General features: G+C 46.3%; 1 protein-coding gene across 2 annotated transcripts; it reads left to right on the plus strand.

Moving 5' to 3' along the window:
- Positions 1-93: 93 nt before the first annotated feature.
- On the plus strand, positions 94-5,133 carry CDKN2C (cyclin dependent kinase inhibitor 2C). 2 transcript variants are annotated; one of them, XM_042819760.1, is made up of 3 exons: positions 94-225; positions 586-726; positions 4,106-5,133. In XM_042819760.1, exons 2-3 carry the CDS (start codon positions 598-600, stop codon positions 4,478-4,480), a joined length of 504 nt encoding a protein of 167 aa, XP_042675694.1. In that variant the 5' UTR covers positions 94-225; positions 586-597; the 3' UTR covers positions 4,481-5,133. The 2 variants fall into 2 exon arrangements, with proteins under 2 accessions (XP_042675694.1, XP_042675693.1); XM_042819759.1 differs by lacking the exon at positions 94-225 and having other exon boundaries at positions 265-726.
- Positions 5,134-26,117: the final 20,984 nt, after the last annotated feature.

Genomic DNA, 26,117 nt, shown 5'->3' on the forward strand with positions numbered 1-26,117 from the left:
CCCAGGGCGGCCCCCGCCGGCCCGGATCGCGGAGCCGCGGAGAGGCCGAGGGAGTGAGGCCGCCGCCGGCAGAGAGAGCGCCGAGGGAGGCAGCGAGATCCGGGTGCGTCTCACCCCGCGCCTTCTGCCCGGCCCGGAGTGGGGCATGCGGCGGGCGGACCCCCAAAGTGAAGACTTTGCCTCGGAGCTGCGGCTGCTGAGGCTCAGATGCCGACTGTGAGCAGGGTGGGTTGTCCTCTTCCAGGATCTCAGGTTTGAGTGAGTCTCCGGTGTACGTACGTGTATATATGTTACGTGTAACATATATCGTATATCGCATAGCTCTTAATATATTTCCCCTCGCAACCGGCCAAAGGCTTTAATATGAGTTCCTCTCTATGTGGAAGCAAAGAAATCTTCTTTCAAGCGGAGCTACAGTTTTGCTGAATAATCACGTGTGAGTTAGGGGCGGGCTCTTGGCAAAGAGTTTCTTTACGAGTATTTACTACAAGGTCTACTCCAGAAGATTAACCATCCCAATCCTTCTGTCAGTCTCCGATGCCATGCCTGGTTAAAAAAAAAATCTCATCTTTTTCTGATCGTCAGTCACCCTAAAGAATGGCCGAGCCTTCTGGGAACGAGCTGGCGTCCGCGGCTGCCAAGGGGGACCTAGTGCAACTCACTAATTTGTTGCAAAAGAATGTAAACGTCAATGCACAAAATGGATTTGGGAGGACTGCGCTGCAGGTTGGTATCCAGAGAGGGAGAAAATATTTCATCACTGCTACCTACGTGACCCGGGTTGCCAAAAAGACAACGCTTTGAGCAGGCTGGTGCAGAAATGCGAGGGCTTTTTCAACGAGTTGGATGCCATATTTTATAACTTTAGTGGCTCCAGCTCCCTAAAATGACGTACTTGAAATAAAAGTGCTCAGAAGCAGTGGTTCAGCCGGGGGTCACCCTCGGTGGCGGACGGGCTGAGAGTTGGGTGCGATTTGGGAACTTGGAGGGGAGGAGGCAGAGAATGAAATAGAGGAGACGAAAAGAAATCACCGTAGGTGTGCAGGGCTCAGGGCAGGTCTGTAAACACCGATGTGCTATGGTTTGGAGCTGCACTTCTCGGTTCTCTTGCCCCCCCGCCCCCTCCCCCCAGCTTTCCCTCTTAAAATGTGCCTTGTCCGGGTGCTGGGCTCTGCCGCGATGGTACTTTTCCTTTATGCGCTGTTTGTGCCGAATGACCTTTCTCGTTCGGAGGCTGCACAGCACCGAGCACCTTCGATGCGCGCTCAGAGCCGCGGAGCGGCACCCCGAGCCCCGCCACCGGCGCTCCATTCATCATTAGAGCTGAAAATTGCCCTTTATCGGCTCGGTGGCGGGGCGGGGGTTCGGCTCTTTCGTTTCTGACCGTCCGTGGGGTGCCGTGTCCTCGTTTTTCAGCGTGGAGCCGTACAGGCAGCATTTGGAGCTCATCCAACTGCGAACTGTTGCAGCTGACGAAAGATTTTGCTTTTTATAATATCAGATAATGATGGCGAGGAGGGTCGAATCCGTACGGGATAGCGAAAGGAACGGTTTATAGATGAGGAGAAAGCGTGTGGTTATTAGTGCCGAAGGTGAAACAGAGGGACGTGGAAGCAGAGCTCCGGGGCTTATTAATTTCACACGTTAGAAAAATCGTTTGTTAACTCTTCTCCCCCCTCCTCGAAACCACGAGAATCATTTCTGAAATGTACTTTGTAAAAAGCAGAGTGCTTGCGGATGAACTCGAGATATTTACAGCTTTTTTTTTTCTTTCTTTCTTTTTTTTTTTTTCTCCCCTGACTTGACATCGACATGTTGCATTTCGAAAATGAGCACCTCTCGCTGACAAGCGGGGGTGGCTCTGGGGGGGCACACGAGCGGAGCCCGAGGGCTGTACGATTTTTTGGAGGCTGTTTTCACCCAAATCGGGCGCCGGGTGACCGTGCGGGCACTCGGGGCAACTTTTAAGAGAGCGAAAGGTTGGAAACCGGACGCTTAGAGCAAAAACTTTGTCAGGGAGAAAGAAACTTGCAGCTCGGGGCTTCATCCTCGGGACGAGGGCTGGAAGCCGATTTGCAGAGAGGCGATGTATTTGCTGAGAGCTGCCCGTGCCCTCCGTGGGGCCGCTTGGCACAGGGGCGCAGCAGCCGCTGCCCGGCCCCGCTCTGCGCCGCGACCCTCGGTCCTCATGGAGCAGAGGGGCACAGCCGGGGCACAGCAGGAGGGGCCGGCCGCTGCTTTCTGTACCCGAGGTGGGCTGCGGGTGCGTGGCTGCCCTCGGAACAGCTCTGTCAGTGCAGCCTCCCAAATCTAGACAGTCTCTCAATAATCGCTCAATAATTTCTCAATGTTCTCTCAATAACCTCTCAATAAAAACGGAGAGGTTGCCTAAATATTAATATTTGTGGATATATATGTGTGCCCCTGAATTTCTGTTTAATTCAGCAGCTGCTCGGCTCCTCTTCCTCTCTGCTTTTTGTTTCAGACGAGGTGCTTTCTGCAGGCCTCACTGCCCGTCCTGCCCTGATCCTCCCTGCCACAGCTACGAGCTGTTGCCTCTCCTTAGGGGAGCCGGGCAGAACGGAGCTGTGCACCCCCCCCCCCCCCCGGCTCCATCCCCTCTGTTAGCATTTTCTCCCCCCCGCATGTGGCAATGCAGCCTCACTCCCCGAGCCTGCCTTCCTCGAGCCTATTAACTCCCACTTCAACCGAATAAACTTTTTAAATCCACAAAAAATGCACCCCGAGCCCTCCAAAAATACTCCCTAAGTCATCCCAATAATTTTCCCAACACAAAGGAGGGCTCGCATTGCTCCTATTTTCCCTCCCACTCCTGCTCAGAAGTGAAAGAGCAGTGTGTTCAGAGCTGTGCTTCCCCGAGCCTCTGCTCCCTGCACCCACTCTGCCCTGCACCACATCGGGGAAGGAATGAGGTTTATTAATTAGAAGAATCATTAGATGAACTTTAATATTTTTTGTATGGCCTTAAAAAGCCAAATGCATATTTTTTCACTAGGAGACTTTGGAGGCAAATGCTCTGTGTAAATTCTGCTCAATTATTTCGCATCTAACGCACTGTAACATTAATTTATGCTGATAATTTTTTTTTTTCACAAGGTTTTCACATCAGTTGTAAGGAAACTCAGGGGGAATTTTGCTCGGATTTGACACTCACAGTGCGGCTGATGGCAAAAACAGAGCAGTGCTGCCCGAGGGGTGCGGGGTGTGGAGTCCGGACAGGCTCTGAGAAATCAAAACAAGAAAAAAAAAAAGGGAATTTGGTGAAAATCGGTGCAGGCTGTTATGTCCCGAATTAGAAAAAATTGCATTCTAATTTTTAATGATTTTGTGATGCAATCGAGAACATTTAAAGAGGCATTTTAATTTTTTTTTTCCCCTGAAAGGAACGATCAGAAAAATCCAACGATCGTTTCTGAAATAGAGATGTGTGTAACAGCAGGACGTGGCCGTGGTTTGCTTATAGTAAAATTGTAGAATCCCAATATAATCATAGAATCCATAACCATAGAGTAATTTGTTGGTTTTAGAAGAAAATGTGTGGGACTTTGCAACACTCCTTTTGACTTCTTCCCAGGTGACATTTTGAGCCTCCAACACCGGGGAGAACAATTTCTTGGAGCATTTATTTTTCTTAGCAGCCAGAACTATGGCACGGCACAAATATTTGCTTTATGATAATGCGCAGACAATGCAAACACCCGAGGGCTTATCGAAGCACATCGCGCATTTTTTATCGCTGAGGTGCAGTCTCTGCTCCTCGGAGACCCACGGCCGACGGTGAGCGGCACTGAGCGGTGGTGCGGCGGTGTCTCGGTGCGCGCAGAGCGGGCCGGGCTGCGCGTCCCTGCGGTGAGGAGCAGAGAGAACTTCTCGGGGAGAAATCCCGCCCGCTGCAGGCGTTAATTTCTGGGACAAAGCCGTCACCACCGAGCCACTAAAACTCCCCTATAGCTGCCGAGGTCAGTGAGGAAAGCTTGTAGCCGTGCGCGGGGCCCCTCAGCCCGCGGTAGGGCTCGGAGCTGCGGGCTGAGGGCTGGGGCGGCGCGGAGCCCCTCGGGCGCTCACGTCTCACTCCGTCCCGCAGGTGATGAAGCTCGGCAACCCCGAGATCGCCCGCAGACTGCTGATGAGCGGCGCGAACCCCAACCTGAAGGACAGTACCGGCTTCGCCGTCATTCACGACGTAGCCAGAGCGGGTTTCCTGGACACTTTGCAGACCCTGCTGGAGTTCCACGCCGACGTGAACATCGAGGACGCGGAAGGCAACCTGCCGCTGCACCTGGCGGCTCAGGAGGGCCACGTGCGGGTGGTGGAGTTCCTGCTGCGGCGCACCCCGAGCCGCGTGGCGCACCAGAACCGCCGCGGCGACACGGCGCTGGACCTGGCCCGGCTGTACCGGCGCAGCGCCGTGGTGCGGCTGATGGAGGGCGGCCCTCCGCCCGCGGCCGACGCCAACTGAACCGGACCCCCTCGGACCTTGCGGCTCCCAGCCTCATTCTTTTATTATTTTCTTTTTTTTTTTTCCCCTCCTTTTTAATAACTTTTGGTTCAACCCTACTTCTATTTTTTTTTTTGGTTGTTGTTGTTGTTATATTTTTTGAATAGTCGATAGCGTGAGTTCGAGAAGTTGTAGAGGTGGGGTTTTAGCTGAGGAACATGATTTCAGTGCACGGTGGCGGCACGTTGCTGCCGCTCACGGCACTCCTTACCCCGCCGTGCCCACGCCGCTGCTCGCACCGGGCTTCCAGCACCAGGCTCTGCAATGTATCCCCGCTCATTACTCAGCCATTAACCCAAACGCTGCGTATCCATCGCTTAATGTTCCCTTTCCGCTCCGGTGAAAGGAAACAACCCGCGGGGATTCTTCCCCCTCTTCCCCGTGCACCTCATCACCCCCGGCTCAGCGTGTTGGGGTCGGGTGGGGACCGGGAGCGGCCCGGCCGGGGGTCACCGGGCCCGGGAAAGCCGCTTCGGGCAGCTGCCTCAGTTTGACACTAACAGGAGCTCGCAGGAGTAGGTCGCTAGCTTTCTAAATGTAGATGACACTTTTTCATTTTGTGTATTTAAACTTTCACCGAGCTGCCTTTGAGTTTAGTTACCAGAAACAACATAAGTGGCTTTTTTTTTTTTTTTTTTTTTTTTTTTTTTTTTTTTTTTTTTTTTTTTGGCCAGAGGTTTCGAAGAGCTCGGTTGGGCACCCCGCGCCGAAAAGTACATTATTTTCCAGTTTCAAATAGCAGATAACCATGGGCAGAGGTAGGAGCGTGAGGGGGCTGCAATACTACAGCTCCTCCCGTCCCTGCCTGAGCTGAGTGCCGTTTCGATGCTCGCTTTTGTTTTGTCTGGGGGAAAAAAATAAAAAGGGATGATAGCTGGATCTTAAAGGTATTTGGATGCAATGGAATTTGGGAAGCAACACGTTAGGTACCCTTGAGGTTGTCTTAATGCATTCACCTGACGAACAGTGTAATTCCGGAACTGTTTTCCTTCCAGAACAGCCGTTAGGTTCCTAAGGCAGAACCGCCGGGGCCGCAGGGAGCAGCGGGAGGGGCGGCGGATGGGAACCTCAGCGTGCTCTGCGCTGCGGGTCCGACTGTCGGTGGCACAGGATGGGAAGGGCTCACATCAGTGTGAAAGGAAAGACTGGCTACAAAACAGCACAAAAAAGACAAGGGGTGTACCTTGCTTTACATTTTCTTTCTAAAAACAAAACAAAACGCATATACACGGTCCCTCAAAATGAGTTACCATTGTTTTCCAGCATCAGTAATTGCCTGGACCTGTCCATCCCGTCGCTGTACTCTCACAACCACTGTGTTCTGCGTTCTCTGATTAAAAACCTCTGTGTACCGCAATGCCTCGAGCGGTTCTGTTGGCACATTTGTTCCCGAAGGGCTGCGGACCCTTCCCCACTCCCGCAGGGGATGGCAGCACGCCGGGGCGCTCACCGCCTCTACTCTCCCCTACCTGCGCAGCCCAGGACCCCCCCAGCCCCAGCGGCGCCCCGTCCTCGCTCTGCCCGCACCCCCGCCCCGCCCTCCCGGTGCCCTCGGGATGCTCCCGGAGCGCGGTGCGCGGCTCTCCCGATCCGCAAAGCCTATCTCTCGGCAGCGATACGGTACACTGACACCTCTTCCCCCGCTCTTGGCACCGGGGAGGGGAATGGATGTTGGAAACTCTCCGGGGAACCGGAGCGGGGGCTTCCCTATGTGCTGCGGTGCTCCTCAGTGGGGATCCTCTGCCCCAAACGGTTCTGAGCTCGGACGTGGTCCTGGAATTGGCTTTTACGACCCTCTCCTCGCGCTCTGGCAGCGGCAGAAAGTCCCATTTTACAAATCCTGTTGGTGACAACGTCAACAATAACATTCATCAGAGGATGCAAACACACAGATGGAACGAAATTTTTTAAAAAAAAAAGCTTTTATTGAGACAGAGACCATCAGAAAAAAAACATCTCCCGGGCAGGAGCAGCCCAGGGGCAGCGCAGCCGGGGCCGTGCACATCATAACCGCAGCGAGTGCGGTGCGGAGCGATGGGGAACAAAACGCTGCCCTGGGCACGGAGCCCTCTCCTCTATTTCTGGATGCGGAGCTGAGCTGTTTCATTGACTTTTGCTTCTAAATTACAGAGAGAGGGAAAGCTGAAATACATCCGAAAAGGAGCAGATCCCGGAGGGATGCGGTGGGGAACTGCCCTTGGGTCCGGGGGAAGGGGGGCTGGGGGTGAGCCCCAGCACAGCAAATGGGGGCAACGGGAGGGCAGCGTTCCGTGAGGCTTTGTGCGCTTTTCTGTGCGGTGAGAGGAAGGATGGGTGAGTCGTTCCGTGCTGGGGTGAGGAATTATCTTCGTGGGAAACGCCGTTGCAGTGCTCTTGTGAAGAAAGGGTTAAAACAGCAGAAAAGCGCCACTTTGGAGCCTCTAAAAGAAAGAGGGGTGCCTCTGCTAGCCGTCCACCCCACGGTTCGATGGGGCCGGGGAGCGGTCCAACGGTATATCCACTTCCCAGCGGAGTGTGATTGCCATGGAGAGCAAACAGAAAAAAAAAAAAAAAAAAAAAAAAAAAGCCAAGAGAGGAAAAATCTGCATTTATTCTGAGGGACCGCGGCACTGAGCGAGGCGGGGGTGGAGGGAAAGAAAACAGAAAAAAAAAAATAGAAACAAAGAAAAAAATAAAGAAAAAAAAAATAAAAAAGAAAGCAGGGAAGCGAGCGGGCAGCCGCGGGCAGCGCGATGGTTCCGGGCCGCCGCGGGCAGCGCAGCCGAAATCCCCGCGCAGCGCCGGGAGCCGCCGCCCGCTCTCAAAATGTCGGTGGCGGCGGAGCGCTGCGGCGTCCCCCGGGGAGCGCGGCGGAGCGGGGCCGCCCCAGAGGCCCCCGGGCTGGGGAGGGGGGGGGGGGCAGCGCCCGGCTCCGAAACCGTTAGCTCGTCTCTACGGTTCCTTTCCCCTTTCTCTTCCTGTCCAAATATTTTTAAATTTACGCGCCTTAACTAACAGTCTGATTTTATTTCGCGAGTTTCCTCCGCGGGCTCCACCGCCGCTTCCCTCCGGCCCCCCCGCCGCGAGGGGCCCGGCCCGGCCCGGACGCCCCGCTCCGCAGCCCGACCGCGGGGTTACTTTTCCTTTTTCTTTCCTTTTTTTTTTTTTTTTTTTTTCCTTCTTTTTTTTTTTTTTTTTTTTTTTTTTTTTTTTCCCATCCCTCTCCCGGAGCCGAAGAGCCGCAGTGCGGTGAGTACAGCGCGACTCCCCCGGCTCTTAGGGACCCCCCGAGCCTCTCATTCCTGTGTCTCAAAGGCAAAGAAATTGCCCCCGGGTGCGGAGTGCCGCTGCCGCCGCTGCCATCCCCGCATCGCACCGCTCCGGGCTGCGGGGAGCTCACAGCGCGGTGCGGTCCTCGCTCCGCTTTCATCGCTCTGAGTGGTCGCGTCGCCTCTGGGCATAATATCGGTGATAACTGGGCACGGCGACGGGAACTGCCTGCAGCAGCGCTGGGTGCTGAGAGGAGCCCTGACCGTGCGCAGCTGCGCCCATCCCGAGAGAGAGAAATGCTGCGGGGGTAGCGGGGCACCGCGCGGCACCTGCGGGAGCGCCGACGGCTGCGGCTGCTCTCATAGCGGCGCCGGGTCTCGGCTCCGGGCTGCGCGGGGCACAGAGCCGGGCGGGGGCACAGTGCCGCGGCAGCCCCGCAGAGGGACACGAGCGTCCGAGAGGCACTGGCTGAGCCCCGAGCGGCTCCGCAGGGAAGCGCGATTCCCCCGTGCCTCGGTGTCCCCGCAACGGCTTTCTGGCGGTTGTAAAGGTGCGCAGGGGGGCACCGGTATTTATGAGCGCTGACAATAGAAGTTACACCTTCCGTGAGAGGGCACGGTCTGACGCCGCAGCCGCCTGGAGGTGACGGCCGAGCCGCGACTCCCCGCAGCGCTCTGTGTCCCCGCGCCGGGCTCCCTCCCCGCGGCGCTCCGAACCCGCAGCCGCTCACCCACCGCCGCGCAGCGCCGAACGCGGGGTGAGGGAAGCTGGAAGGGGCGGATACAGAGCGCACAGCGCGGGACGTGCGGCGTCCGTGAGAAAACGGAGCGGTCGGAGGTTTTTCGGGGTAAACTGCACCTTAACGCAGCGCAGCTCAGAGCACTCTCCCGGCTGCAGGAAGGGCTCTTGCTAAATTTAATAGCAACTTACTGGTGAGCGAGGAACCCACGTAGGCCGTAAGCTATGAACACCCATTGCGATGGGAACGGGGACGCTGCGGGACGCCCCGCCATCCCCCCGGCAGCGCTCCCCCCTCAGGCTGCGGGCCGGGCGCCGGCACAGCCCGATCCCGCAGGCTCTGGGCGCTGGGCCCGCACGGGGAGCAGCGGCGGACCCGCAGCCGGGGGTACAAATGCCGGGAGCAGCGCTTTGCCCTGCGGTGCTCCCGTCCCGGTGTGGCCGCAGGTACCGCAGTGCTCGGACTGTCGAAGGGAGTTTGATAGAATACAGCTGTTAAATAGGAAAGAGTGCTTGTTTGATGGGCGCTGTCACTGATAATAATGTCACCGAGGTGTGTTCTGATTACTGTGATGTGCAAGGTATAGATTGCTCAGATGGATTTTGCTTTCACTGCTTTGCAATAAGAACTGCGAACAAAGCTCTGGTGCACCAGATACCCTGGTACAGCAATACACCCTGACTGCAAAGTGAACAGCCGTATGCACCTTTTAATTTATAGAAACGTATTGTTTTGTGTAAAGAAGGCGGCAGATAATTAACTGTATTCATTTAACCTAATTATAGGCCTCTGAGGCAAAAAGCTGACACTTTTCATTGTGGTACATTCAGAGAAGTTAATTGAAAAAACATTGCAGCCACAAGGCAGAACATGCCCCATGTATATTTGATACTAATTCTTTTTTTTTGAGGACTGGGGTGGATACGATGCCCACCCGAGATAAGGACTGCCGCTGCTCGCGGAGTAGGGCAGATGCTGCGGAGCCGTTATGCAACTCTGCAGCGCTGCAATATCTCTGCAATCCCGGAGCCAACCACAGACAGCTTAATTTGCCAAACTGTGAGCTGGTTTTGTAATGTACACAAGTATCTATTACAAATTAAGAAAGGATTGAGCTCGCTTTTAGCTGGGACGGAGGTCAGGTTTGGAGCACAGAGCTGCGTCTCGAAGTGCCGGCACACTGAGCAGCCCCCAGCCCTCCCAAACCCCCAAGATGAGAGTTTTTCGGAGTTCTCAGTCTATGGGAGCACCGGAGCCGGGTCATTGGCAGTGTCCTCTGCGGTTTCCAGCTCTCAGTATTACACGCTGACAAATGCATAGCGAATCAACGCTCGCAGCTCCCGACTGTATCACAATAAACGCACGACGGACCCTTTGCTCTTATGAGTAATTTCTCCCATCACCTGATGCGCGCCAACAACTCCATCTGACAGCGCTGCCGCTTTCACTCTCTGCAGCAGAGCTTTCCAGAAGAAAGGGGCTGCAGCAGCCCCCCCCCGCGCTGGCTGGGGGCAGAGCCACCACTTCTGCTAAAGAAATCCCAACCCGTGAGCCCGATCGGCACAAATAGCAGTTTTTCCCCCTATTTTACCAACGGAAAGCAGCAGGTGCCCGCGGCTCCGGCAGCAGCCCCCTCCCGCGGCTGTGCCCCCCCCCCAACCCCGCAGCTCAGCCCTCTGCTCTGCTCCCCCCGTGCTTGCAGCCCAAATCCTGCAGTGATGCTGCGAACGAACCCAGGGAAACTCATTGCTGGCGGCCCTATTTCCAGTCTCTCTAAGTATTTTCAAATCTAGTTTGCAGAAATAGCTTTTTACTGTGCTCACAAAAGCGTGTTGCACTTTTGCAATTCGAATGTTTGTTAACAAAGGCACAGGAAGTCTGACAAGTAAACAGTGACATGCATTCACCTGAACTCTGGCTCAAGAGCTGCAGAATATTGAACAAAGCAGCTTTTTAACGGCAAAAGGTCTTGCAATAGAAGTCACTCGTGCCCTATTCTTATTTTCTTAGATTCTCTCTTTTTTTTTTTTTTATCACAAAAGATGAATCACAGTTTGCACAGATATCCAGCTCAGACACTCAGCCCATGACTGGGGCACACTCAGCTCTCCTCCCTTACTCCCCAGCCCAGCCCATGGCTCTCCTCCCTTCACAACGCTGGGGGGATCCCTTCCCCACTCTCTGCTCTGCCTTCCTGCTCTCCTGCACTTTATTTTCACCTCCTGGTGCAAACCTGCCACCTGTACCTCACTCCTGCTCTCCCTCTGTAATTATTTCCCTTGGCACCTTACCCTCGTTATGCTTACCCACCTCTCACATCCTTTTCCCTCTGCCTAGCAGTCTCCCTCTGTCCCCACGTTGCTCCACTCACAAGGACTCACTACACTCCTCCAACCAGACCCCAGCCCAGGCTGCCTAGGAGTGGGGTGACAGCTTTTGGTCCCCTGCCTGGGAGCACACAGGCCACTCTTTGGGGTCCACAGCTGCCCTTTGTCCCTGACCATGTTCCAGCTGAGATCTTACAGCATCTCAGAACTCTGTTACATTTGGATGCACTTCTGTGAAACCACATCAGCTGTGCTGCCAAATTTCGAGTTGCTGCTCAGAAGGTGCAGTGCCGGGCTTGGCCAGTGTCAGTGTTGCCTTTCCTATTCCTTCTGTAGAGAAATGGGGCTACCAACACTGCTGAAGGGAACAACTTTATTACTATTATCATTACTACTTAATGTGAGCAAAATATTTGGTTAACTTTGTGCTTAAGGATGACCACTGTGGTTTAGCCAGCAACTGCCAAAAATTAAACCTGGAGCAGATATTTGGCTTGGAACGTGTCAGCAAGTGGAAAACATGATGCTGTGGTGGAGCACAGGGCACAAAGCAGAGCAGTGCCACGGCTCTGGCCTGGATGGGGGAGATTTTTAGGTGAGCTGCTCTAGTAGCAGATTGGGGGGATTAAGCAGAATTCAGCCAGATTTCATATTCTGAAATAAATGAACAAAAGGCATTCCACAGGGATGAAACCTGATGGAGAGAGCAGAGGGAAGGGCTGAAGGAGTTGTTTCAAGGAGGAGAACACCAACAGAAGCAGAAGCCCAAGCAGTTTGTTTGGGGTTGTCAGCCACCCCAACTCTGGGTCACTGTGGGATGGACAAAACCAGCACAGTAACCAATGCTGGGTGCTAACTGGCATTCAGAATTGTTACTTTTCAATTTTTTTTTTTTTTCTGTTGAGTGGGAGAGAAGCAGAGGCACAGGAGTCCTCTCTAATGTACAGTGAGCTCCCTGTCAATTTGCAAGGTAAATCACTGTTCTGTTTTTTTGTTTTTGTTTTTTTGTTTTTAACCTGTAAGATTAATGCTTTTCAGTTCTGTCAGCAGAACCAATGGATTGCCTGCCACTTGGCAGCACATTTGCCTAAAAGATACCTTCTAGCTTGAAAAGAAGCTCGCTCAGGAAGTCCTGTGGCCTTTGCTTTGCAGGAAGTCAGCCCAGATGACATGGTGGTCCCCTCTGGCCAGGTCACCTCTGTCAGGCTTTGTCTGTGATTTTAACAGCAAAATTGGACACGGCTCTGAACTTTCTGTGCTGTTAAAATATCTGGAGTGGTGCTGCGCTGCCTGAAGGAGTGAGGTTGCATTTATGCAAAATGCTTTATGTTAATGACAGTAATTATATTAATTGCGGTCAAAATGGTGACCTGTGATAAAACTGTACAGAGAAAAGGACAAAATTAAGACTGCTGTTATTTTACACACACACACACAGAATTAACCTGGCTTCATATCCCCCCCTCAAAAAAAGCTGAATTTTCATGCTGAGTGCTGCTGCTTGGCACACACGTGTGTGTTTGCCTTCCTAGAAGTGCAGGTGTTCAACTAGTTCAGATTTTTTTTTCCTTTAAGCTTTAACACTAAAGCCTCAGCTTGCAATGCTCACTCCTGGGACTGCTGCAGCATTTCTATAACCTGTCTCATTCGTAATGGCATTTTACCCCCAGCATCTTCCATTTCATACGGTTTATCAAGGTTTAAGGATAGTAGAGAAGTTGACCTGACAGCACGATGCAATGAGGCACAAAGCAGTCTTCAAAGAGAAAAAGTAGCAGGAAGTTCTCTCATACCAGGTATTAAAAATAGACTGCACCAAGTACTGGAATGCACACAGTGGTTATGTAATGGCTTTTTCACTGACATGCATTAGGAAATACTCTCAGAAAATGGTTTTCCTTCATAACACCCAGTCTGCTTCTCTGAAGTTTGGAAATTCTTCGTGTGGATACTTCTAAGAAGTCTAAAATTACAACGTTCATTTGAAAAACCTATCAATTAGCAAGCCACATAATGACACCATCTAATGGTACAATTGAAGTATTTGAATTTAATATACCATTTTCATAATGGCACAATATGAAACATATGATGGAGTCCTGTTTTTTCCCACATGTTAGGCTTGATTTATTTCTGACAATGCAATAATTTTGCACTGGAGGCACCAAAAGAGAGAAATCAATTTGGGTGCATGACATAAATAATGAGAGCGCTGGCAGCTCTGGAGCACTGAGAAGAGTGTATTTGTGATCAGGTGCCTTTTACAAATGGGAGGCATCTGTGGAGCACGGAGAGGAGTCAGAGCAGTTCCATCCAGCTGCTCCTAGAAACCTAAACAGTGGATGATTTTGAGAATCTTCCTCAGACTTTTCCTTAAAGCTCTGGTAGAGGTCCAGCCCTTGCAGTGTGAGAGAATATTAAAGGAGATGGTAAGAGTTGAAGTCCACCTTTGGGATTTTCACTGTCCCACTGTTCCCTTGCATTATACAATGTTCAGAGCCAACCTGCAGTATTCTCTGCCTATAGCAAGGGTGTCACATACAGAGGACAACATTACTTTCCTGCCTGCCCCAAAATTTATCTGTTTTTCCATCACAGCCTTTAGACTTCCATGGATACATTGAACTTATCACTAACAAAATTAATTTATAAACAAATTTATACACTTCTGCTGCTTTGATCAACACCTACAGCACCGTGTCAGGATTTCTTCTGTTGCCATATATCAGGGTGTGCCCAGCAGCACAGTTAGGGACAGTTTTCATCACCCACTTGTGTGAGACATGGCGAGTGACAGCAAACATGGGGGGTGAAATCCTGCCCATGTTTTGCCTCCTGCAAATAAGTTTTTCCTCTTCCATATAACATATTAAATACTAAGAGATCCTGAACAACCAGACATGACCACAGTAGGTCAACATGAGCCTTGTTTTAAGATGAGTAGAACTTCACACTCAATTGGGTCTGGCTTTCCTGTGATATCTTAACATATTTTCTAAGCTAAAAATGCAGGAGCATTATTGTTTCACTCTGTTCTCTTCTGTGTGAGAGCGCAGGAAAGCCTGTGAGCTACTCCAGGCACAATCAGATAAAAGACTGGATTTGCTTTCTCTCATTACCATCCTGCAAAATGACCAAATTTAAAAATCCATACTGATGTGCAAAAAACCTGTATCAGACTCAGTGCATTTCAGAAAGAGGCAGATAATAAAAACAAGAGAACAAGTTGTTCCCTTGTAGAGAAACTGTCTGCTAGATAAAATATTTTGAAACATCTGAAATGGCAGCCTGAAAGAAAATGAAACAGGGAAAACTGAATTCAAGCAGAAAATCCATATCGCAAAATGAGTAAGGAAGTGAGCATGAGAGCTGAGACAAAAGTTCTGCTTTTAAAAATGACCAATACAATTTCTGTTTAAAACGACCAAGGCCAGAAAAATGAAAGAAAAAAAAAAAAGCTGAAATGACCAACGAGTTTATTTGCTTCTAGATGTCGTTACACAAATGTATTTCTGGGAATCTGGAGTCAGAAAGTAAGCTGTGAATAAATCAGCACTTGTTTTTCTACTCTGGTGCACATGCAGAGCTGCAGTTGTTTATGTGGAGAGGAACAGTGCTCGTGCATAGTCCTCAATAATGCTCCCAAATACAGGCAGATTCTCATCGTTCTGCTTGTGTGTTGTACATGAACAGAAGCAGATAACATTCTATGTTTCCTTTCATATTTTATGACAATTTTAGTGCAAGCAAAACTGCCTTGAATCAGCTTTCATCCATTTTGAGGAAAAGCCATTTTAGGGCAAAAGAGAACTGCAAACTCCTGTTTCATGCAGGTTTTCTGCAAGCTGTGCTCCAGTGAATTTTTGTGACTATATCTGAGTTTTATGGGATATATGCACTTGACTTTTCATATGATATTTGCTGTCACCGAATTTGACATTCAAGGTTAAGGTTTCAAATAGATTTGTAGTTAAAAGCTTGCATTTTGGCTGGATTTGAAATCTCAGGGCTTTTCTGTCCCAACACAAACATGGGAAATCTTATTTACAAATTCAGAGAAAAAAAAATATTTCAAAATTAACTGTTATTTTGCTGGCAATTTTCCTTTTGTTCACACACTCATGTTTTCTTCATGTTGCTGACTTGTCTAAAAAAAATCCTATTAGTATGTTCATAAATTGGGCAGAATTGTTAAAAGCTTATGAAAATCAAACAAAAGCTCTCCCACATTCTCATCAGCTTTTCCAAAATGCAGAGATTATTCTGTAGCATTTAGGGCTATAATTTTATGGTAGGAAGAAATTCTGCATTTTACACTGTTTGCTGGTTATGCACATGAGAATAGATGATACCATCCCACTTCAGAACTAATAACAGGATGTCTTCAGATTATCTTTATTACATTAACCTTTTCCTTTGTTTGAGCCAGAATTCCCCTTGAGGGGAAGAAAAATGATGCTGACACAACTTACTATTGCAAAGGAATCATATGGTCTATTTCCCAAGCATTTCATTTGGCCACAACCTGTTTAACTTACAGAAGTTATTAAAAAAAAAAAAGACAGCAAGTTCTATAGAGGTGGTCAATAATTCAGTAATTTTAAAACAGTGAGGGATATTGACTGCCATTATTATCTTTTGAAAATGCTGCAGAGGAAATGTGGGCTGGAATAGAAGACTGAGAAAAGATGGGCTTCATACTGCAGAAGCACAAATAAAGAAAATTTAACACTTGGTACTTTTCCTAACAGACAGATCTGAAATTTGGGATAGGAATTGGAATTGATGAACCTGCCGAAACCTGAGCCATCTGCTTACCTGAGTGACAGAACACACTGCTGCAAAAATGCCAGTGCGTTAATTCCTTACTACTTCCAAGTCAGTGGGTCTGAATTTAACCTTTTGCCTTTTTTTCTTCTTCTTCTTTTTTATTTTTTTGCTACCTCTGCCATTCTGGTAGCATTTCCACACACATTCCCCTTGCCTGAGTCCGCTCTGCCGTTAGGCAATCCAGGATCCTTAACCTCCAGTTCTACCAGCCTGCTGCCTCCAATCATTCTCTCACAGCTGTATTTCAGCTTTTCAAAGCCCACTTTGACTCGTGCTTTTATCACAGAAACATCTACCCAGCATAAAATCTTTCTGGGACCACACAGGTGTAATTTTTTTAGTGAAACACATCACGTTTTGTCTGGACTAAGGAGTTAAGGGCAATGGAAAATGAAGAGAGATTAGGATTTGGCATGTTATCAGTCACTCCTGAAATCTCTCCCAGAGTAAACTCTGTTTCATTGGGAATATTTATTGTCCAGGAAGCAGCACTTAGAATTTTCCTCACCATAAAAGAATTCAGCAGAATACTGGAGAAGGAGGAGGTTAATTACTCAAAGAACTCTGCCAGTAGCCTGATTGCAATCTGTAACGGTTCTTCCACGAAACAGGCATAAGCAAATATTTCTAATAAGGAATTACTCTCTGAGAATAAGATGTAGAGGACTAACAGACACGATTATAAATTTGGAATGGAGAACACGCTTCTCCTGGTGTACTGTGAGGATAATCAGACCCCATTTTGTTAGCATGTCCTAGAGATGACTTATTTTCAGAGAATTACCTTTAATAATTCTAGATTCTGGAGAAACACGATTCCCAGAAGCTCAGGGGTTGCTCTTACCAAACTGACCCCACAGAAAGCTTTTGTTGCACTCTGTGTGCAGTTTCTTCCTCTCCTGGCTGCCCTCATCCCATCCAGCAGCCAATGTCACCACTGGTGACACCGCCTCCACAGCTCCACGCTGCCAGCTTGCCTGGCCTGCACGGGGGTGTGCACGTGAGTAGCAGAGCTCTGCGCAGGGGCTCCTTCTAAAAGAAATATGAATTCTCCCAGGAATTTGAATGTTGGGACCAGATATCCATTCATTTGTTAAGGGCAAATACAGCAGACAACGAATGCTGCACTTTTTCTGTTATTCAAACCTGCTGCTAACAATGAAGAAGATGATGTCATTCCCTGGATGTGACAAAGGACTAATATTATATGCAGTAAAAACAATGAGTCAACAGTTTCTATGCCCTTGAGGTCAAAGCATTCAACAGTTCTGCATGTAGACTGTTCTTTTTGTACACAGAGCTTGTAGCTGGATATTAATACAAAGCATGCAAAATCAATATATGACCAAAACAAAACATGTCTTTTTGAGTTCAAATCAAAATATTTTAAACACAAGCTGAAAGTCCAATTGAAGTATCTTATAAGCTAAATAATACTAGTTTTACTCAAGTGTGTTAAGTGTAATATTAGAAAACGTTTATTTTCATTTTCAAAAATACTTTATCTACATTAAATTACTGATTCTACAATCTTGTAAGGCCCTTGGCAAGCTCTACTCCCAGTAATGTTTGTAGGAACTGTATTAATACAGCAACTGAATAATACAAAATGTTCTAGAGATATTTGTAAGAGTCTGAAACACAAGACAGACCTTTAACATGAAAACATGTTTTGAGAGACAGTAGAAAGCAAGGAGTCTGACAACCAAAGTTTCTTCTCTATTTCCCAGAGTTTCAGGAACACACAGGGCATTGACCAAATCCTGCCCATCTTTAACCCCAAATGCCTTCAGCTCGGGGAGATACAAGAAATGCCCATCCCAGACACAGCTCCTTCTTCAGTTAACCTGAAATCATCATGGAGGGTTATTTTCCTCCTTACAAAGATGGGTGAACCAAAGCACAGAGAAGTGACAGCTCAAGGTCATTTACAAGTCAGGAGAACTTGGGGAAACAAAAACAACTCAGGTTTCTCAATCCACTGGGCTTTGTTGCTTCTCTGAATATCTGCCTAGTGCCGTCCCTTCTCAAAACCAGAAATAATTTAACAACTCTGAGAAGTTTTTGGGTTTTTTTTCCCCCATGCTATTGCTAAAAATTGTTTCATTTTGTGGAAAAATTGGTGTGCTGGTTGAGTTTGGCTTTCAGCCATACAACCAAAGGCAGGAGCCCAGGGCCGGCCACAGCCTGCATGTCCTGACAGAGCAAACCTGGAGATAAGAGGGCTCAATCCAGAGGAAGAAAGGCCATTTTGTCTGCATTGATTCTAGCTAGTTGACAGTGTTTGGGACTGAGATGAGTCCCGGTGTGGAATAAGTGGAATTCTGCAACCTGGCAATTACTTGAAATTAAACCTTAGGAAAATCCCTACAAGTTTGTTCTGGCACGCTGACAGAGCACCATGCAAAGTTTCTGAATTTATGCTGCCCATTTTGCTGCGTCACCTAAAATAACTGTTTGCAAATGTACACAGACATAACCTGTAAAGAAGATGCCTGGCCTTAGGGATTATTTACCCAAAACAAGAGGAAAGCACCTCTGGGGGGCTGACTTTTGCAGCCCTTTTACAGCTTTGTTAAAGATGTAAGTGTATGAGGTGTAACACAGGCTGATCTACAAACTCTGAGATTTAAGATATATTTATTTTTTAGAAATTTAAACCACATTCAAAGTCCTTGAGGTACCCCCAGTTTTACATCACACTGCCCAGGCAGAGCAGGGAAGCTTCTGAATTGTCCAGTGGATCCCATGGATCCTCACACATTCTCTGCCTCATGGTAGGATTTTCACAACAGGGTCTCACCAGTGGATTTCAATTAAAACATACACATTTCCACTGAGAAGTTGCTCTTATAAACTCAAACCAAGTCAGACTAAAATAAATTCATTATGCCTGAAACATAACTTTGGTATTAGAAAGTACCATAAATCATTATTTTAAGATTGGAGCCTATTGTAGCGTGCTGAAGCAGATCACATTCTTGCTGCTGATTACAGCAGGAGAAATATTTGTCCAATCGTGATATAATGAAACAGAATTTCCTTTGGATGCCTCCAGCTGATTATAGATTGTACAGCATGCAGTGCTTGGTTTGACATTGCAATTGATCCTCCATAGCGATGACTCACGAAGGACACAATTGTTTTAGAATTGTATGCAAGAGTGAGGAAATGTATTTCCCCTGTGAAATAGAAACATTATAGCCCCTTCTTTTAAGTTGGGAAATTGTTCATGCAACATCTCCTACAGCCTAATGAAAAGCAAAATTTGCACGTGGTGTGGAAAGGTTCACCCATCGTTGCCATGTTAGGTCTGCAGCTCAACAGAATGTGTACATTTATTGTCCCACGATGCACACAAATACATTTAATTCTAAAGGTAAAGTTATATCTTTCACTTAACTATTTAATAAGTAGATTTATGAAGAAAAAAAATAAACATTACAGCTCATTTCCGACTGCGTTCCAAGAAGGGATCTTTATCTGACCTTTGCTTTTAAAGCTCTGATCCCAGCAACAAACTTAACAAACTTGCAGAGCAGTAAGTACTCCAAGTACTGTTGAAGCTGCTCCTTTGTTAAACAGGATATTGCAAGTTTAAATTAGGAGGAGAGATTCTAATTCAGGAAGATACTGAAGGCCATAGTTAAAATGAAACATATCTCCAAATTATCTTGTAAACTAGAGTTTATTTAAACAGACGACTCTTCCAAGATAATAGTATAATGAAAATTCCAAGAAACAAGGGCATATTAATATGTATTTAGAAGCAACACCCACTTTATTATCTCAAAATTTTGCAAGTATGAGATTTAACAAAACTGAAGTTCTGTTCACTGTTAGTTTGATAACAGAAATAAATCCAACCAGTATTATTTGTAAATTCAAGAGACAAATATATCCTTAATGCTAATAAATACAGAAATAAATAAACAAATAATAAACCTCCAAGTTTGAGGCAGAACCACCCTCAAGTCCTTTCCCCAGGTAGACACGTAGGTGTGAAGCCTGTGCTGCTGCAGGGAAATGTGAGAGGTATTACAGGCTGTTTGACTCACCCCAAACCCCCATTATGGGCTGTTTGACTCACCCCAAGCACCACTTGCCGAACAGGAGCAGCAGTGGGTGCCTCTCTCCAAACCAAGGCTGGAGCCAACCTGTTCCTGAACCACAGCAGGAGACTGGGATGTGGGATGGAGAGCAGGCCTGCTCCTGGACTCTGCTTTTCAACAGGCAGGCGCAGAGGGACTTCAGGTAAATAAATGGGGGTGGGCTTCCTCACAGAGATGGAGAAATGGATGAGGTTTTAAGGGTGATCATTTTCTTGTAGCATGTACAAATATCGTCTGCTCTATCAGTGAGATTAAATTATTTGCCTCTCAAAGTCTTCTGCATAGCTAGAATACTTATTACTCATTCTTCTCAATAGAAACCTAGCACTGTGGTTTTGATGACAGTGAGATCTATACTGATCTCTCATGCTTTCAGCTGGAAATGTAGTGTCTCCTTCTTCATCTGGGAACAAGACCGCACTTACAAAGGCTTTTCTAAAGAAATTAAGAATAAAGTTCATCTGCATTTGTCTGTAAATACTGGTTACAGTCCTCCACAATTAATCAGCTTTTTCCTAGAAGTCTTGCTAAGTACTAATTAGTAAAACACCTGTTTTCTCTTGCAAATGCTGCACTACATAAGCTTTTTTCATCAGGGATAAAATATTACATTTTAAGCAGGAGTGGATATGATCACTTTAGAAGTGCTTATATGCATTTCCTGTGCTTAGATACAGCCTAGCAGTAATAATACCACAATTACCAGAATGTATAATCTATAATATAGCACTGAGCAAATCAGCACGCAGCCAAACGAGCTGCACACATCCTGCAGGATACCACTGCCATTCTGAATTGCTTCCGGTGAACGCTGTGCATCTGGAGGATGATTTCTGAGCTCTGAGAGACTCCTGGGTTTGTGTTCTGGAAGCCACCTCCTACAAATACGCAATGAGATCTAAACATAGATCTAGACACAGATTTAAACCATGTTTTATCTGTGTTTGCCTAAATGAGGAAAATTCTGACTTAGAGGAAAAAATTGTTTTGGTGTTTTAAAAATACAAATGGGATTTCTAATAAGAATGCAAAATCATTGCAAGCAAAACACAAGCATGAATGTTCAGGGTTTTCATTTGATTGCTAAGTTACCAAAATAACGCATAATTGGCTCCCCCTTCCCCCCAAACACAGTGGAGATCTAAATATAAAATCCTAGATGCTCTCATTCCTATAGAATAGAGCATAATTTCCTCTCTGTGTATGCACCTGCAAGCAAATATCTGAAAATATACACTTAAAAGTAATCTTTTTTGAAGTCAGAGAAAAAGCAAACTGGAAACTGAAATATGTAATTTGAATTGCAACACACGCTGCTGCCATACACCAACTGCAACTTTACAGGAAATGCTGGCAGCATGGCACTGCTACCGGGCTGCCTTGGACATGAAATCTGTTCATTGAACGACCTGCTCATTCAGCAGGCTTTCCAGGTGTTAAATTCAATGCAGACATTTTAAGATGCTCAAAACCATTTTAAAATATAGTTTTAAAATATGGTCCATAAAAACAAAAAAAAAGGCAGCTGTGTCATCTGCCATCTTTTAAAGCTGGGCTCACAAAACCTCTAGTTCTCATTCTGCTTTAAAGCAGAGTGACAGGCCATATTTCTGAGCATATATAATTTCCACCAAGTCTTATAAGACTCCAGAATTTTATTTTAAATTAATAATATGGCAATTTAGAGAGAACATAAGATGCAAAAACCAATTATTTTTCCCTTTCTGATCCAGGTCTACCATACTGAAATGAGATTTGAGGAGAACATGACAATCAATGCAGTGCTTATTTGAAAGGGGTTTTTAAATTATCCCTTTCTCTTGCTGCACTTGGTACAAAATAACACGATGAATAAATGGCTCAAACTTGATCTACCCACTGCAGAACACACGGAGAACACTGGTGCTGCTGATGCACGTACCTGCAGTGTGGCCAGGGCTGGCTGGAGAATGGAACACGTGTCGGGAGGAGGGAGCTCCTCTGGGAGGCAAGAGTTTGTTATAAAACAGTGCAGCCAGCCACATCCACACAAAGGACATTTTCTATAAGTTTTATTGTCCTTTCTGCACAGTGGTTTTAATTTTTATAGACATTTTATGTTCCCTGTCACTGTCTCTTACTTTCTCTGGTCTGATCTTGTCTGGAAAGATGCTCAGAAAATTCATCACATGTACTAAACACAGTTTGGGATGATTGCTTTCTTAACAAGGCAGGAGAAAGAAAAGACTACTGCTACATCCTGCCTGCACACACTAACCCAGCTGCACTCACTATAGGCCCCTCCATAGGTACTTCATACCGCTTCTGAATCAACTGTGCATTATCACGTGTGCTGCAATTTGTCATATGTCAGGATGAAAAAAATTCAGTTTTGGCTGCAAGGTGCTATAGACACGTGAATCCATGCAAAATGACTTGGCTGGGGCTGAGGAGAAGCAATGCTGCTTGTGTTGACTCCTACAGTGCTGCTAAAGCACTACGGACACACATCTATTCATACTCCAAGCTAGAAGATGGTTTACAGAGTCGGTGCTGAACCTGGTCTGTCCCTGCTCACTCTGGAGCTGCACACATAGGATCAAGTCCTCCAAAGCCATGAAATATGGAGGAAAAAAATGATGAGGCTGTGGGGACCATCAGAGGCATGGCAGCATCTGATGAGGCTGTCACACAGACACAGCCTATACCTGTACTGGAAGCAATGCAGCCTCCTCTGTGAGGCACCACACTGGCACTGGTAGGACACACAGCTCTGCATCTATGTGCATCTCATTTCTCATTCTTCATTAACTCATCTACTTAACCCTCCTCATTTTTGTCCATGCTTATGCATGAATGATTTTTGTAAAAATCCTACACATTTGTGATATCATTAGAAATTAAGATGATGCTATGTTTACAAAATGTTTACTCGTTCTCCAGTGATGCTCGGGTAGAATTATCAGCTTATATTTATTTTATTTATTGCTAATTTTTTAGCAGTGGCACCACCTTGTGGACACTGCTACATGAAATGAGAAGCTGCCTAACGTCGTCAACAGCAACTAAATCAGTGCAGTTAATTTTGGGAAAAAAAGAAAGAAATATCTACTGAAGCAAAGTAAGCTACAAATTTGATTCCAAAGAATCAAGATATGGAATAAAACTTACAGTAAATACTGGCCTGAACGTACACAGTTGTCTTCTTGGCTCTTTTCTCCTGAGCATCAGACAAGAAGGGTGGGTGGTAGCTTTCAAAACTATTTTTGTTCCCTCTTGAGACAGAGCTGAATTAACTGAACAAATACACACAGTTGACAGGCTTCTTTGGGGCTGCTTGCCTGACATCTCAGGTCACTCTCACCAATTAAAAAAAAAAAAAAAAAAAGAGGTCTAGCATTAGAGAAAACAAGCCTGACAACTCAACTACACTGTTTTCTATTCCTATGGCACCCTTAGTAAAGGAGATAAATAAGCACTACTCCCACCTGCCCCTGCATAGGTTTGGAAGGGGAAGGATCAGGACAGCTAAGGCACTGCCATGGCCTCTGAAGAACCTGTTGGCTGAGAATAATCCAATTTATATTTACTGCAAGTCTCGTGTTGCAACGAACTCAGTCTATCAAATTATTTCTCATCTTCTCGAGCAGGTGACAATGTTGTTTTGTGTCTATCGTATTCACTTCCTTGATTTCCCTTGAATAAAGAAACCAATGACCCGTATGGTAAAAATAACCCTATATGTCCACAATGGCATTTTCTCCAGAGATTTGGAATTCCCTTTAATGTCTCAATTATCTTTTTTCCTTACAGTCACCCAGCTACCATGGCACTATGTCAAAACAATTTTCTGCAGGTTTCTGCAAAAACTGATCTCTTGCCAAATTAGCACATCAACTGCAAAATCAATTTCCACAGCATCGCTGACATTCAGGAAGTCCCCAGAAACCAACAGATGAATCTCAGTCACCCCTGGACCAAACGCAGGATGTATTTGGTCTTCAGAACAACAAAGCACACTATCAAAAGACACACTAATATTGTTAAGATACTAAGTATTTGTTCAGCTAACAAAGGTTGCATAAGCCTCCACATGTATTAAATCCAATGTTTAATTTTTTGTATTATTGAGAAACGGGTGACTTGGTGCTACGCCAGGCTTGGGTAGATGGAACAGGCTACACGTTTATAAAAGGAAAACAGTAGATGGAGGAACATTGGCCAGAAGTGCCAATTTCAAATGATATTCTGACCACCAAATAACCCCATCCCACACACATGATTACAATCAGAGCAAATATGCTGTGAAAGCAGTAAGACAGGGAAAATTGGTAATAGCAGATGGGAACTTTAACTACTAGTATTTGACCTTCAGATGCTACGGAAATCTAAAGGCTTATTTTTTGTGTTTTCAATTCACAAAGTGAAGTGAAATCTAAAGACTTCGATTTTTGTGTTCATCCACAGCAAAGTTTGATGCACAAACTGCACCTCTGATGATGATCAGAACACGTTTATGCATGGTTCCACAAAAGCCGACTTGGCTGTATCTACTGATAACTAAGAAGCAAGTTGTTTTCTACTGTGTTATTTCCTGAAGTGAAAAAATATATATATTCAAATGCTTTATAATTTATCTCCTAATTATTTGTCAATTTCTTGTTTTCCAGAGTGCCTTTTCTCTTTCTTAGAGGGAATATGAAGGGCAAGAAGATTTCCAAAGGAGGAGGATCTGGTAATTTCTCAACAGTGCGAGTTAGTTCTCAGCATCTTCATGATTGAAAAAATACAGGCAAACACTCACATCCCTATCCAGCTGATCCAAAAAGTACCTTTCAACATAAACCCCTTTGTCTAATAAAAATGCAAGTGATTTTTGAATTTCAGCTTTGTTCTTGTTCTGATGGTGCTAACAGAATACTTGCAAGCTATCTGTATAAAATGCCACAGAATATGCAATGCGCCAAAATACATTAGGATTTGTTAGTATAGCAAGGAAAGAAAACCTGTAATAAACCATCAAATGAGATCTGTATCATAAGACACCAAATATTCATTTCTAGAGTAGAGTACACAGCAAGATTTTCCAGAGTGAGATTAAAATAGGAGCTTGGATATGGAAAGGCTGTTACCATCCACAGTCTGGCTGAAGTAGGAGATCATTATGGGTGTTCATTGACAGTAAGACCTAAGATCACTTCCACACTTACATTTTTAAATCAATTATCACTCTGATGAGACTTTCAGAGCACTTACCAGCTGCCATTACACCTTCTCTGAGTGCCAGATATGAGGAAGCATTTTTGAGGATACAGCTTTTGTTGCATTCAGAATCCCTGTGCAGCCAAGTTCTGACATAAATAAATGCTTCAGATGATCACACAATCACCAAGGCTGAGAGCACCTCTGAAGACCATCTGGCCCAACCTGTCTTCTCAAAGCAGAGTTACTCAGAGCACGCTGGAATCTCCCCGACTCCACCATTTCTTTGGCCAAACACATGGCAGATGCTCCAGGCCCCGAATTGCCTTCGCAGTCCTTCCCTGTACCCAGCCCAACACGTCCATGTCCTTCTTGTGGAGAGCCCAGAGCTGCATGCAGTACTCCTGCTGAGGTCTCATTAGTGCTGGGTAAATGGGAATAATCTCCTCCCTTGCCCTACTGGTAATGCTTTTCCTAATGCAGTCCAGAATGCTGTTGGCCCTTTTCCAATATATATTTTTTATATCTATAAAAGAAATTCAGGGACACTGTTTTGTAATTCCAAGACCTGTTATAAACCAGGGAAGTAAAAACTGCGTTATTCTGCTAATGCACCTTTTATGTCCACATCAGGGACTGCATTTATGCTCAGAGTTCTTTTTAAATAAGTTGCCCATCAGAAAGAGATGCTTGGGACATTTATACATTGCCTTGTGAAAACAGCTGCACAGTGTATTTCTAAAGGTATGAATGCAATACTGAGCATCTTTGCAGGAATGCAGGCACCTTGGAAAACTTCAGTTCTAAACGATACAAATTCCTAATCTCGTTGTGTTGCTAATACTGAGAACTGAAGATAGCAGATTAATTACTGTTATGTTTAACTCACAGATAACCCTCTGTAGCAATAACATTCAGCTCACAACCTTTCACTGTTTCCAAAAGCACTCCATACCATTTCAGGAGCCAAATATCCAGTTCTCCCTCAACGTATTCCCTAGAACCTTGCACTTCCTCTGCAGCTGCCACAGTGCAACTGTGGACAATACACTTAGGTACTGACAACACACAGTTTTTCTGTAGAGAAAGCCCATAGACTTTCCAGCAGGTCCTCAGGCATCCTGGAGCAATGAGATGTTCTATCAGATTTGTTTGTCTTG

Source organism: Centrocercus urophasianus, unplaced genomic scaffold (genome assembly GCF_019232065.1).
Source record: "Centrocercus urophasianus isolate 14NV4802_14NV808 unplaced genomic scaffold, USGS_Curo_1.0 seq_18, whole genome shotgun sequence".
NCBI lineage: Eukaryota > Metazoa > Chordata > Aves > Galliformes > Phasianidae > Centrocercus > Centrocercus urophasianus.

Coding starts and splice junctions, on each gene's coding strand:
- CDKN2C (XM_042819760.1), top strand. CDS start 598: ATGGCCGAGCCTTCTGGGAACGAGCTGGCGTCCGCGGCTGCCAAGGGG. Junction 727..4,105: donor TTGGGAGGACTGCGCTGCAG/GTTGGTATCCAG, acceptor TCCGTCCCGCAG/GTGATGAAGCTCGGCAACCC.